The sequence below is a fragment of the Chrysochloris asiatica genome, unplaced genomic scaffold (genome assembly GCF_000296735.1).
Source record: "Chrysochloris asiatica unplaced genomic scaffold, ChrAsi1.0 scaffold00021, whole genome shotgun sequence".
Classification (NCBI taxonomy): Eukaryota; Metazoa; Chordata; class Mammalia; order Afrosoricida; family Chrysochloridae; genus Chrysochloris; species Chrysochloris asiatica.
The window spans coordinates 12,160,960-12,176,390 of record NW_006408539.1 but is presented as its reverse complement, the minus strand read 5'-3'; the positions used below and the strand labels follow the sequence as shown (position 1 = coordinate 12,176,390).

Sequence of the window (15,431 nt, the reverse complement as noted above, 5' to 3'; positions counted from 1 at the left end):
GATCTATTGGTTCTTTTGGCAGTCCATGGCACCCTCAGTATTCTCCTCCAACACCACAACTCAAAGGCATGGGTAATTAAAAAAAAAAAAAGCCAGTTACCATAGAGTCAGTGCTGACTAATGACAACCTCGTGTGTTGCTGAGTGGACTTGCTCCATGGGGTTTCCAAGGGCCTTGTGGAAGCAGATTGTGTGTTTGTTATTGTGAGCTGTCAACTCAGTTCTGTCTCAAACACTGTCATCCTTCTAAGAGCAAACCGCCCGGTCTTTTGTCCTCATGGGTTCGAGCCACCAACCAGAGGACTCAAAATGCCTAACATAATCCATGATGCTGCTCATATTCTATTTGGATCACATTCCACTAACGTCTCTCTCTCCTTTACCTTTCATTTTTTTCTCCACTGAAGGAGATCGAATCCCCTCTCTAAAACCTAAAAACTGGAAAATAGCACTTCCTGAGGAAATGTCTTTTTCTAGACATCACCCCTTAAAGAGCCCTGTTCCCTGCTCAGGAATCTGTGTGAATGTAGCTGACGGGTCATGATTTTCTTTCTGGACCTCTGGGCTTCAGTTCACACTGTTGATTGCTTCTTTCTTGGAACCCTTTTCCATCTGTTTCTCGGACACCACGGTTCTGCTTCTCATTCTTCCCCAAGGGTTCCTTCTCTATCTTCTTCATGGATTCCCCTGCCCGCCCCATGCTGGGACTACCTCAGAGTGCTCCTCACTGAGTTAGCTCTTTTTCTCACATCCTCTCCGATGGCTGTGTCGCTGTTGGGTTCAGCTTCCATCTTGACATTGATGACTCTCACATCTATACCTCCAGCCCCACCTTCTTCCTAAATTTCACTGCTGCATCGACCTTAATTGGACCCCACACCAAACTAGCAAACTCATATCCAAAGTGGATTTTCTCATGAGCTCCCCAAACTTTCTCTTCCTGTAGCTTCTACCTCATTGGAGATCCTCCTAGCCATCCCACCCACCCAGACTGGAAACCATGGAGTCATATCTATGAAATCACCAAGTCACTTTAGTTTCCCCTCCTATATAGTTCCTGGAAGGTACAGACAGTTAGTGTGCTCAGCTACTAACTGAAAGTTGGAGGTTTGAGGTGCCTTGGAAGAAAAGTCTGGTGATCTCCTTCTGAGAAGTCAGCCATTGAGAAGCTTAGGGAGCACAATTCCACTCTGACACACACGACAGTCACCGTGAGTCAGAATCAGCTCCACGGTAACTGTAATTTGTTTTCATACTTATTTCTCAACTCATCCCAAGGGCAGGCCTTCATCACTTCTCACCTGCTTTGCTACAATAGCTCCTACCAGCCATTTTTCTGCTTTGAGTTTTGTTTTCCTCCAAAGTGAAGATACTAGTCTGATCTTAAAGGAGACCTGGTTGCACTATAGGATGAGCACTTGGGCTATTGACCACCAAGCCGACAGTTCAAGCCCACCAGTCACTCCTTGGGAGAAAGATGAGGCTGTTTACTCCCTTAATGATTTGTTGTTGTTGTTGTCAGGTGCCATCGAGTCAGAACCGACTCATAGTGACCCCATGCACAGCAGAACGAAACAATGTCCGATCCTGGGCCAACCTCACTACCGCCGCCACACTTGACGCCATCAATGATGTCACCTGCCCAATCCATCTTGTTAGGGGTCTTCCTCTTTTTCTCTGACCCTCCACCTTACCCAGCATGACATCCTTCTCCAGCGACTGTTCTCTCCGGACAATGTGTCCAAAGTATGAGAGACGAAGCCTAGCCATCTTGGCCTCCAAGGAGCACTCTGGTTGCACTGCTTCCAAAACAGATCTATTGGTTCTTCTGGCAGTCCATGGCACTTTCAGTATTCTCCTCCAACACCACAACTCAAAGGCATCAATTCTTCTACGATCTTCCTTATTCACTGTCCAGCTTTCGCATCCATATGAGGTTATTGAAAATACCATGGCCTGGGTCAGGCGCACCTTAGTCCTCAAGCTGACATCTCTGCTCTTCAATACTTTAAAAAGTTCCTGTGCAGCAGATTTGCCCAGTGCATTACGTCGTCTGATCTCTTGACTGCTGCTTCTGCGAGTGTTGATAGTTGATCCAAGAAGAATGAAGTCCTTGACAACTTCAATCTTTTCTCCATTGATAAGAATGTTGTTTATTGGTCCAGTGGTGAGGATTTTTGTTTTCTTTACATTGAGTTGTAATCCATACGTAAGGCTGTGCTCTTTGATCTTCATCAGTAAATGTTTTAAGTCCTCTTCACTTTCAGCAAGCAAGGTTGTATCATCTGCATATCTCAGGTTGTTAATAAGTCTTCCTCCAATCCTGATGCCACGTTTTCCTTCATAGAACCCAGCTTCTCATATTATTTGCTCAGCATACATATTGAACAACTTAATGATTTACAGTCTCCAAAACCCTATATAGGGTCACTATGGAGTTGTGGAAGGAGCTCTGGTAGTGTAGTAGTTACGAATCAGGCTGCGAACCGCAGGTCAGCAGTTCGAAACTACCAACTGTTCTGCAGGAGAAAGATGAGGCTTTCTACTCCAGTAAAGAATTACAGCCTCCGAAACCCTGTACAGGGTCGCTATGAGTTGGAACCGACTTCATGGCACATAACCACCATGAAACTGTGGTGTGGTGCTGTAGGATAAGCGCTGGACTGCTAATCACAAGATTGGTTCAAACCTACCAGCTACTCCTCAGAAACCCTACACAGGGTCATAACTGACTCAATGGCACTTAACAACAACAACATGAGTCACAATAGTCTTTGGCAGTGCCTAGTCTGATCCTGTTCCTCCCCTGGCTTTTCTTTTTTAAACATCTCCTTTCCCCGGCCCCTTCCTGTGTGGGTAACCTGCTCTGTAAGCTGTCTGAGTCTTCCCTGACCTCCCTCCCCTCCGTCTACCCAGGGCTGGACGGGTCACTCTCCTCCCTGCTCCTTCCTATAAGACCTTTCTTGTACATCATGTTGCTCTCATTGGGTGCTGTCCAGTCAATTCCACTGCCCAACAGGGTTTCCTTTACAGGACAGAGTCCTGATGGCTCAGTGATTAAGCACTTGGCCACTAGCAGGAAGGTCAGTGGTTTGAATCTTCCAGCTGCTCCCAGGACAAAGATGAAGCAGTCTGCCTCTGTAATGACGGCAGTCTTGGAAACCCAACGGGACACTTCTCCTCTGTTCTGAGGGTAACTGTGAGTCACAATCAACACCACAACAGCAACTTTGTTTATGTTTGGTTTTAATCTTTATGGTAGCAAGTCTCCAGGCCTTTTCTCCCATGGGGCAGCTGGGTGGGTTTGAACCGCCAACCTTTCAGTTATTAGTCAGGAGTTGAACCAGTGTGTCTCTATCTCTCACCACCCTAGATATGCTCTGTGTGTGCCATCTTCATCTATTAGCCTGTGTACCAAAGGGGCTTCCTCATCTTCATCCTCTGTGTCTAGTACAGTGCTACACACACACACATGCACACAATACTGTGGAATGAATCGACGTTATCTGGTGGAAAGAAAAGCAAAAATATCCACCAAATCACAAAATACCAAAAACAACAGAAATCATTTATCTGCTGCAGGAGCACTATTATAATACGTTTTCTTGAAAAAACAAACCTGGACTCAATATTACAATCTTGTGTTAAATAAGGAGCTCTGGTAGCATGGTGATCATTAGTCAGGTGGCTAACCTCAGAGTCAGCATTTCGAAACTACCAGCCATTCCACTAGAGAAAGATGAGGTTTTCTGCTCCCATGAAGATTTACAACCTGAGAAACCCTATTCAGGGTCACTATGAGTCAGAACCGATCTATGTCACACCACAACCACCATTAAATACAAAGGTTGATTTATATTATAATTTATGTTATATTATATTAATTTAAATGCCATACTTCTTTAAGAAGAGGAAGTAATGTGCTTTAAATAAGACCACAAATTTCTTTCCAAAATTAATGAGCCCCTCTCTCTAGCCAATTCAAAATGTATACATAAGTCAAGCAAAATTAATAAGAGAAAACAGTTCTACAATGAACTCTAATCCTATTAAGGGAAATTGTCAATCTCAGTTAGTCACTGAGGAATCATGCCGGGGTCCCTGCTGAGCTGCATGATTCACTTAACCTGCTGTTTGTCTGCCGTGTTAAGGGCATCATTCATTCTGAATAAACATAAATATTAAAAATCAAAACAAACTATGAATAGTGTTGTCTTTAAATGTGTCACATTGAAAGCACCATTACAACTGAATTTAAATTTACTTCTTAAAAATTAATAATAAAGGTGATTCTGTGAATTTTATTTGCCAGCCTCCTTCAGAGTAGGAGCTCTTGTGTTGAAGACTCCCAAACTCCAAGCTTCTGAGCAGCTGTTTCTGGTGACAGAGCAGGGAGACCATGAAAGGCCCCAGTCTGCCACCTTGTCCTCCTTCCCCTTCCCATCCTGCTCTGGAGAAAGCAACAGACAGATGTACAGAGGGGACGTGGGGCAGAAGAACGAGCCATTGGATACTATTGTAGTTGGAATTCAGTGCATGACTTAGTCACAACCAAGTCAGCTCCTGTCCACAGCAACCCCACGCTTACAGAGTAGACACGTGCAGCTATCTTGGCTGTGATCTTTATTATGAAAGCAAATCACCAGCCCTTTTTGCTGTCACTGCATGGGTTGGAACCCCCAACCTTTTAGTGGCCAGGCACAACCATTTGTGCTTTCCTGGGACCTTCATGTACTCAGGGCCCCAGCACCCCTGGCCAGGACAGTGGGTGCAGACTTCACTTTTCCCACAAGGAGCATTGGATTTCCATGACGACTGAGAACGTACTTGCTTCAGGCCTGCATGGAAGGAGAATTGCTAGAACCGTTGGAGCCTGCCAGCTGCTCTGCCGGGAGAAAGATGAGGCTTTCTGCTCTCTTGAAGATTTAAAGCCTCGGAAATCCCATACAGGGTCACTATGAGTCAGAACTGGTTTGACAGCACACAGAGACAATAACAACAGTTTTGTAGAAGAGAAGGCCTAACTTAGAAAGATCTAGAAAAAGAAGATTGGGATCCAGCGTCATGCTAACCCTTTGGGGGAAAGTCAGGAATCAGCCAAAGGAAATTAAAATGACATGATCATGGGGCTATTTAAATAATGGAAAACGGGCTCTCCTTGAAATGAAGATACTAAGTCTGTGGTTTAAAACCAAGAGATTAAAATGGATTCTGCTCAGATGGCCTAAAAATAATTAGCTCTTAACAGGCTGAAACAATATCCCAAATGAGTAACATTTCTAGAAAGGTGGAGACCTCCTATGTGGAATCTGTAAGCCTATATGTTCCCTAATATGCTAGCTCACATCATCCACTCATTCATGTTCAGTTCACCAAAACACCCCTTCCCATCCCTGGCAGAGATGCTGGCCTACACTGGCTGCCTCGGCAGTTTTTTCTGGGGACTGCCATGAGGTATTACATGTGTGAACTGTGTCCAAATACTCCTGGCCTCCCTTACCTCAGATTTGCCTATGGGCAGCAGAAAGCCTGGACAAGACAGTGATTGTTTGTCTTGTCAACTTGTAGACTGGTCCCAGCAGACGGCAGCTCATCAGCAGTAAGAACAAGACTGCAGTGTGCCCGCCCAGTCCCACTCAGTCTCATTTCATTGCGCACTCTGTCCAGATGTTTCTCTTAAGGATGAACACTCTCCCACACTCTGTTCAGGTCTTCTTTATCCCAGAAGCCTTTTCAACAGAGATATTCAGCCTCAGTTGCTCCTCTTCCTCCAAAATATCAATATCCACAGCTACTGTGTGTCCAGGAGTCCCCATGGTGTTGTTGAGTTCCACGATGGACTGCTAACTGCGATGGCAGCAACACGAATCTACCTGCCACTTTGAGGGAGAAAGATGAGGCTTTCTGCTCTTGTCAAGTTCTACAGCCTTGAAAACCCTATATGGGGTCGCTCTGAGTCAGAACCGACTCCATGACACAAAACCACTGCCACCACCACTGTGTGTCCAGAGCCTAGAAGCTTAGGTATTTCACAGACATGATTCATTCAATCTGCTCAGTATTCTCTGTGTGGCCCCCTGCATCGGGCATCAGAATTGTAGAGTGACTTGTCCGAGGTCACGCAATGGGTGAATGAGTTCAAGCCCACAGACTGTCTTCTGTCATTGGCCTGGGAGGCTGTGAGTTCTAACAAACAGAGCACTTACTCTTGGCCTTTCATAGGTCTGGGGCTAGCTCAGTTGATGAGGACCCGGTGCTAAGGCGCCAGAGGCGTAGTGTGGTTCCAGAGAGCTTCATTTGCTCCTCTAGCCACTCGCTGGCCCTTAGTCTACCCTTCATCAGAAGATGCCCATGACACAGCCTGCAGTAACTGGTTCCAATACTAGAATTGTCATCTGAAGCCACCATCCTGCTGATGGAAGCTCAGTAGTATTGTCCTTCTAGAAGGAGGGTGAATGCTGTACTTTCTGACCACACCAGATACTGCCTTTAGGCTTGTCAGCTGGGGCCACCTGACCTGAGCCCTGTGATCTACAGGGCCCCCTCTGTCCCTTTTCCAGAGTCACATGGGGGTGAGGAGTCTGCAAAGTCTAAGGGACACACCTGTTTCAACCCCATTGTGGTATCCAGGACCTGGGGCTCCCTGCCCAGATGTGTTCTAGAGTATCTCTCTGCAGCGGGTCTGTCCTGCTGGGGTGCTTTGGTCTGAGAACTGGGGGACTGGCCCTCACAAGGCCCTTCTCAAGGAAGGAGGCAGAAAACAAGGGGGCCAGGTGCTGGGCCAGGGTCTCTCTTTGGGTTCACTCCCTGAGCCCCACAAATAGACAGAGAAGCTGAAGGGCAACACAGAGCATGCTCCAGAAGGGAGGGCCTAGTGTCCACAGGGAAAGGAACAGGTCTGCTGGGAAGGGAAGCCACACTTGTGGAGGTGATCCTAGGCTGCTGGTAGATCAGCTCCTTGTACAGGGTCACACAGCGCAAACCCTCTCCCGTCTCTGAAGGGATTCTTTTTTATGATAGTTGCTGTTGTTGTTAGCGCCGTTGAGTTAGTTCTGACTCACAGCCACCCTGTACAGGGTTTCTGAGGAGTGGCTGGTGAGTTCGAACCGCCAATCTTACAATTCAAACGACCTGTGGTCCAGTGCTTATCCTACAACACTAATGAGGACTCCCTTGTTATGATTGTTGTTGTTGTTGTTATGTGCCGTGGAGTTGCTTCTGACTCATAGCGACCCTGTACAGGGTTTCCGAGGCTGTAAATCTTTACGGGAGCAGAAAGCCTCATCTTTCTCTCGTGGAATAGCTGGTAGTTTCAAACTGCTGACCATGAGGTTAGCAGCCTGATTCATAACCACTATACTACCACAAAGTAAAATTACGTGATTCCCTAATTTATGGATGAGAAAAAATAAGCCCAGAGCAGTTGTGTAACTTATCCAAAGGAACACAGCTCATAAGTGACAGAGGTAACACTCACCTTCAGACCACCTGACTTCCAACTTCTGTCTGCATGGCCCCTGAGGAATATAAAGATAAATCAGTCAGTAGCTATAAAAACACGTGGAGCTCTGTAGAACAGAAGCCCTACACACTTAAGTATTATTGTTGTTAAGTGGCCTCGAGGCTGTTCTGACTCATAGTATATGGGGTTTCTGAGGAGTGGTTGGTGGGTTTGAACCGCTGACCTTGTGGTCCAGTGCTTATCATACACCGCCACAGCAGGACTCCTAAATTCTCGTATTATTATGGCTGTTATAAAACTACTGCTGCAGGAATCATAGCAACTCCATAAGACTGAGTAGAACTGTCTCATGGGGAGTCATCTTTCTCCCATGAAGAGGCTGGTGGGTTAGAACCACCAACCTTTTGGTTAGTAGCAACTGTGTGCTCAATCACTGTGCTACCAGGGCTCCTTAAGACTTTTCCCGGCCTTTTTATCAGGGTTGTTGAAGCATTCCATTCACATTTCTTGTCTGTGTCTCCATTCAGCTGGGTTCTGGGCCTTTGAGGAGTTTGTGATGGAGCCTGCTGGTTTTCAAGCTGGATCGGGCCTCAGAACTGCCAGCAGGGCTGGTAAAATCACAGTTTGCTCAGCCCTTCCCAGAGTCGTGGAATTGGCAGGTCTGGGTGCTGCTCGGGATCATACATTTCTAACAAACTCCCAGCAGGCACCGCTGGCCCAGGAGCCCCACTTTGAGAACCACTGGGCCAGAAGTTGTGGGGATCAAGTCTCCCTCAGTGAGCTGCCAGGCAGAGTGGAATCTGACTGCAATCCCTTCCCTGGTCTTCTTGAGCAGGACAGGGTGTCCAGCTGGCCTCTGAGGCCACCCTGATGAGTGTGGAGGAGAGTTGCAGGCTGGGTAGTCTTCAGCACCAGCCCGCTGGTTCACTTCCTGTCTGTCCCTCCCACTGCCTTTCTCTCCATATTCAAAGTCATTAACTCGGCCCAAGGTTGAGTCCGGTGACATCCACAAGATCTGGCTCCCAGCCAGAGGCTTGAATTCCGGCTCACAGCTAGAATTCCCAGGAATACCTTTTCAAATGATTTGCATTTCATTTTGGGGTAATATAGAGCATTTAAGTGTTAAAGAGCAAAGCTGTCACTTTGAGGACTAGGTGCACCTGACCCAGGTGATGATATTTTCAATCACTTCATACACATGCGGAAGCTGGGCAACAAACGAGGAAAACAAAGAAGGGTTTATACATTTGAGTTACAATGTTGGAGAAGAATAGTGAAAGTACCATGGACTGCCAGAAGAACCAATAAATGTGTCTTGGAAGAAGTACAGCCAGAGTGCTCTGCAGAATCGGGATGATAAGACCTTGTGTTACATACTTTGGCCATGTCAGGAGCGACCAGCCCCTGGAGAAGGACATCGTGCTTGATGAAGTAGAGGGTTAGTAAAAAAGAGGACGTACACCAATGACATGAACTGACACAGTGGCAGAAACAATGGGCTCAGACAACAATGGTTGTGAGGGTCCCTCAGGACCAGGCAGTAGGGTCACTATGAGTCAGAATTGAGCCCACGGAGCTGAACAACAGCAGAGAGCAAATGTCTCGGTCAGAGCTTTCTAGAGAAGTGGAACAAGTGAGATCTATATGTTGATACAGAGAGATTTACTTCACGAGATTGGCTCATGCCATTGTTGTTGTTGTTACGTGCCGTCGAGTCGATTCCGACCCATAGCAACCCTGTATAGGGTTTCCAAGGAGCAGCTGGTGAGCTTGAACCGCCAACCTTGCTGTTCAAACGGCTTTGCAGTCTGGCACATTAACCCACAGTGCCACACCAGGACTCCATTGTAGAGGCTGGCAAATCTACAATCCATACGTCAGGTGGCAGGCTGGAGGCTTCTGTGGACTTTTGTTCCAAGATCCATAGATCAAGAAACAGAAAAAGAGCAGAGTGGAGTAAGAGAATGATTCCTCCCAGAATGTACATTCACAGTCTAGTCTGGGGCAGACCATGCCTGAAGGAAGCTCCCTTGCCTTTCTCTCCCTCCACCCTCCTCACCACCGTGTATTTTTACAATAACATTTTATTGTGTTCTTGGTGAAGGTTGACACAGAAGTGTAGGTTCCCAGTCATCACCTTCCACACAGGCTGTTCAGTGGCATTGGCTCCATTCTTCACAATGTGGGAACTTTCTCGTGATTCCGTTTCAGGCTGTTCCAGTTCCGTTAGTCCAGTTCTCACTCCCCTTACATTTCTCATCTTTGTTTTAAAGTAATTTCTGTCCATTTGGTCTCAGATAGGTGATTTTGTGTGTGGGTGTCTGTGTGTGTGTATGTGTCTATTGTAGATACTTCTATTTTATTTTTTTAACTGCTTTCCCCCCCGTCATGCAAGTTGACACGTGTCTACCTTCTAGTCAAGGAATCATTCTTTCTTCCCTCCCACCCCTGGTAACTATCATAGAATTTTTCTTTTAACATGAGAACTTTTTCTTGAGTTTTTACAATAGTGGTCTCGGATAATATCTGTCCTTCTGTGATTGACTAATTTCACTCAACATGATGTTCTCCAGGTCCATCCATGCTGTGATGTGTTTTGCAGATACATTGTTATCCTTCAGCATTGTGTAGTATGTGTGATTGTACCGAGATTTGTTTAACCATTCTTGTTGATGGGCATTTAGACTGTCTCCATCTTTTTGCTATTGTGAATAGTGCTGTGATGAACTCGGTGTGCACAGATCTACTCAAGTCACAGCTCTTGTTTCTTGAGGATCTCTACCAAGTAGCATGATTGCTGGATCATACGGTATTTCTATTTCCAGTTTGGGGGAAAGTGCCATCCCATCCCAGACTCTCCACACCCTCACCAGCATTCGCTCTTTTCTGTTTGTTTGAACTTCGTTATTAATGCTGGGAAATAGGTGGTTTTTGATAAAGAACAGTACTTACAGGTCATATTCATTATTTTTTGAGTCATTTTATTATTTAGCTACCAGAGGACCTTAGGGTTGAGTTTCAGTTTAAGGCCTGAGGACTATCATGGGGCAACAGTCTTGGGGAATGCTCCAGTCTCCACCACGTCAGCAGGCCTGGGTATTGTTGAGGTAGGGTCCATCTATTGTGGCTCTGATGAGCAGGAACTCCCCTTTCTATTGACTGATTGATTATGGAAGGTGATGACATAGGATACTTCATGGAACAGAAACTAGTTGATTTGATCAAACTGCTGGGAACCATAGCCCAGGTTGTTGGCAACATAAATTCACCACCACCACAAATGTTCTGCCTTTATGTGAGAGCAGCCCGCTGGTCCTGTTTTCCCTCCTTCTCTGCAGCAGTACCCACTGAACGGTCAGTAAGGCAGGCCACCACTGTTGCTGTTAAGTGCTGTCAAGACTTATAGTGACCCTGTATAGAATTTCCAACGGGCCAATGGTGAGTTTGAGCTGCTAAACTTTTGGTTAGCAATCCAGTGCTTATCCTACAGCGCCACACCAGGATTCCAGGTCATTGCTTATTGTTGTTGTTGGTGGTAAGTGCTGTCAAGTCCAATCCATAGTGACCCTGTATAGGGTTTCTGAGGAGCGATTGGTGAGCTTGAACCACCAACCTTGCAGTTCGAACTGACTTTGCAGTCCAGCACATTGCATCAATTCGCAGCACCACACCAGGACTCCCCAGGCCACCGCTAGGGAAGGTAAATAAGAAATAAATAGAAACAGGAGATTAGCTGGGAGCCTCTGTGGATTAACCAGCTCATTAATCCCCAGAGCAATTTGATGAGGAACTAATTAATCTGCTAAGCACCTGAAGGGTCCGAGGCCCTGGCTAAATGCAGGAAAAGCTTCACTCATCACCTGGGGCTGATACTGACAGCGCCTGCCACCAACATCTTCAGGGATCAACCTCCAAAAAAGGTACGGTCCCCTGTGCTCAGAAATCTGCCTCTCAAACTAGATCCTGGGCCAGGCTCAGGTGTTGCTCTGCCCCGGGACCCAGACAGAAGAAGAGAACTCAGGGGAAAGGCTGTTGACCTCCACCTCTGCCAGGACCAGCTAGGGAAATAGGGAGTCATAGAATGTTAACACTGGAAAGGACCTTGGAGAGCAGGCCCCAGCAATGCCTTTCACTGATGGAGAATCATGTTTACAAATGGCCGTGGCATGCTGCTTATACCTGGAGACCACTGATATGTATTTCTGAGCATTTCCCCTAAGCACCAAGTAAGGGAGGCTCGTCTCTCCTGTTAGTCTTTAACTGCACCTGGGAAACCAGCAGGTACCAAAATCTTCGGAAAATCAAATCAGGCTGCTCTGATAGAGAAATGATCATTTCTCATTGTGTGATTTGTCTTGAGTTTTGGTAAGAAATGCAAGGCTGGTCATGAATAGTGTATTAAGGTGGCTCCTAACATCTGCTTGGAGTCCTGATGTGATTATGTAGAATAAGCACTGGGCTGCTAAACACAAGGTCGGCAGTTCAAACCCACCAGCTGCTCCTCAGAAACCCCAACTCGATGGCACTTAACAGAAACAGCAGCATCTGCTTGGAGTCCCCAGGGATGTAAACACTTAACATGATCAAGTGCTAACTGAAAGCTTGGAGAGGCAAATCTACCCGAGATGTTCCTATAAAGAAAGACCTAGAGATCTACTTCTGAAATATCAGCCCTTGAAAACCCTTTGGAGTACAGGTCTACTGCGATACACTGGGGCAGAGGGCGGGATGGGGGGACGGTGTCCCATGAGTCAGACTCGACTCCATGGCAACTGGCTAGATGCCAATCAACATCTGCTTATGTCTTTTCTCTTGTTAGCCTTTCGTTTGCCTAAAGTTACAAGCTGACCTCTCAGGAAATTTTCAGACAGCAGTCCCCTGGGAACCAGCTTCCGTCTCCTGTCCTGGAAAGCGCTTTTCTTTAGATCCTACTCTTTTGTTGTCAGGCAGTAAAAGGCATTCTGGGATAGTCACACCTAGGATCACACAGTGACATGTGAAGCATGATTCGGTGACAGCATCATGAAGTCTAGGTGGTCAGCCTGCTCTGTAACAATGGTAATGACATTAATTACCTCCATAAGCATTCAGAGTGTGCCAGTCTCCATGCCAGGTCCTAAGGAGGTGGCATTGAATCTGATAGTATTTCGAGCCCACGAGGGCTCCGTGTCTGATATATGGGAGAGGCAAGCAATGGGGAAAGAAGTTCCCAGTCAAGTATGAAGAGAGCAACAACAGAAGTTTGTCTATAGGAGTCGGGGTTGCTGCCAGTCCAGACCCCACCCTCTGCATGAGACCAGCCAGAGCCACTATATGGAGGTCACCGACTCCTACACTTACGATGCTAACAAGCAGGAACTGTGTGTGATTCTCAAGCTGAAGTGGGCAGTGGTGTTGTGGAGAGGGCTGGGTCTCACCCCTACGCTTCCTGACTCCTGACTCCGTGGGTCTGGGAGGAAGTCTGAGAATGTGCATTTCTAATAAGGGTCCTGGATGATGTGAATGCTTTGAGAGCACTCTTTGGGACCACACTTTGTGAACCACTGTGCTGGAAGAATCTGATTGGTCAAGGTGCCATGAAGGAGGAGCCTATTAATCAGGAAGCTCTGCTGATAGATGACCAAGAAAACAGTCCACTTCCTTCACGCAGAAAACAAAAAGCAAAAACAGTTCCTGTTGAGTCAGCTCCAACTCCTGGCGACCCCATGCATGTCAGGGTAGACCTGGGTTCTGTCGATTTTCAATGGCTGATTTTTTTGGACCTTGATCTCTAGGCTTTTCTTCCAGAGTGCCTCCGGGTGGACTGGCCCTCCAACCTTTCACTTCGTAGCTGAGCACATTAGCTGCTTGACTCGCCCAGGAACTCCTCCTTCAAACGTAAAGCCCAAACCAAACCCACTGCCACTAAGTCAGTTCCGACTCATACCAACCCCGTGTAGGGTTTCAGAGCCTGTAAGTCTTCACGAGAGCAGGCAACATCCTCTTTCCCTCAAGGAGCAGCTGGTGGGTCTGAACTGCCGACTTTTCGGTTAGCAGTTCAGTGCTTATCCCACAGCATCATCAGGGCTCATGCCTTCATAGCTTCTGTTCTTGTTAAGTGTTTTGGAGGCAGTTTCAACTCATAGCAACCCTGTATCGAGTTTTTGAAGCTTTACATCTTTACAGGAGTCCTGGTGTGGAACTGTGGGTTAATGCACTGGACTTCAAAGTCTGTTTGAACTGCAAGGTTGGCAGTTCAAGCTCACCAGTCGTTCCTTGGAAATCCTATACAGGGTTGCTATGGTTTGGAACCGACTCACTGGTACTTAATAGCAACAACACCTTTGCAAGAGGAGAAAGCCTCATTTTTCTCCCTCGGAGTGGAACCCCTGACCTTGTGGTTTGCAGTCCAGTGCTTATCCTATGGAACCACCATGCTCCCTTCCTTCATAGCAAGCAGACCTTTATTTTCCTGCTGTGTTTTGCATTTCTATCTGTTTTAGAGTTATTTCTGTATTTATTTTCACACAGAATGAAAGGGATCAGAACCAAATCCAGATGGCTGGAGACAATGTGAATCTACCCAAAGATCTCCAGAAAATGGTAGATGAAGACCAGGAAGAGGAAGAGAACAAGGATTCTATTCTTGGGCAGTTGCAGAATCTCCAGAATGTGGACTTTGACACCATCAGAGAAAAAGCCCAGACCACCTTCACAGAAATCAAGCAGACTGCAGAACAAAAGTGTTCTGTGATGTGAGGGAGTGTGGGGAAGGACCCAGTCAGGGTTGTATGCATGTATTTTAACATAGTGAGCACCATTAGAAAACTATGCCTATAAAGCCCTCTACAAACACACAGACTAGAATGTGGTTGTTCTGAGTGTTTCTGGTAGAACACTGAGCTAACACCTTGCCAAAGGGTGCATATTTTACAATTAGTTATAAAAGTAGCAAAGTATGAAAATCAGTGAACAATGATATAAAAATCATCCCTACCTAAGGATCAAAGAAACAAAAGCAAATGCCCATTTCCTCTCCAATTTAATTCCTGGGGGCAGGGTTTGACTCTGCCCACCTGCTAAAATGATCCCAGTTCCCTTAGAAGAAAGACAGACCGAAGCAGTCATGTACCCCCCCAGCACCCAGGATGAAGGCTGGAGGACACTCAATTCACAATAAAAAATTAAAAGAAAGAAGTGAAGTTTGAGGATCCCTGTGCACTTTAAGCTCATACTATCTTCTCTCTTCAATGGGCAACAAGTTCCATGTTCTCACAGTAGCGAGGAGACAAGCTGCCTTTGCAATGAAGAGTCCAGTGCATTGAACACTATGTCAGTATCACTTCAAACAAACAGAAAAATGTATATATGCAAATTGCTCTCAGAACTTCACATTTCTTAATGCAATTAAGAACATTAAAAAAAATTAATCGAACACAAAAGTATGTAAATGCATACAAAATAAATGAAACCACAGAAACTCTGTTGGGAGACTTCATGTCTTATTGTTTTCATTTAAAAGACCAGGGTTTAAGTCAAGAACAGGATTTTTGTTTCTGTTTTTTAACTTTTTATTATGACTTGAGTGAAGGTTTACAGAGCAAATCAGTTTTCCATCCATCAGGTTATACACATTTTGTTTGGTGGCACTGATTGCAGTCCTGGAACGGAAACAACTTTCTTCCATTTCCTTCCGTGTTTACCATTTCCATCCACCCTCCATTCCTACCCCATCTTGCCTCCTCGAGCTTTGTTTGGGGCAAATGCTGCCCTTCTGGTCTTATTCTGTTGATTGCTCTAATGTGTCTGGGCCTCCCTGATGTTGTTATTTACCATACAGGGCCTATCATTTGGTGGAACGTTGAGCCATGGAGGTGAGTTTAGTTCTAGGTCTGAAGGGCACCTAAGGTCATTATTTTTGGGGTTCCACCAGCCTCTGTCAGATCAGTAATCCTGTTTTGTTTTTGTAATAATGAGTTTTGTTCCTTATT

General features: G+C 46.0%; 1 protein-coding gene across 1 annotated transcript in view; it reads left to right on the top strand.

Moving 5' to 3' along the window:
- Positions 1 to 14,199, top strand: part of CPLX4 (complexin 4) — a 31,380-nt gene extending 17,181 nt beyond the window's left edge. Inside the window, exon 3 of the mRNA XM_006837528.1 lies at positions 13,972 to 14,199. Coding sequence (XP_006837591.1) covers positions 13,972 to 14,199 — 228 coding nt within the window. The remainder of the gene's footprint in view (positions 1 to 13,971) is intronic.
- Positions 14,200 to 15,431: the final 1,232 nt, after the last annotated feature.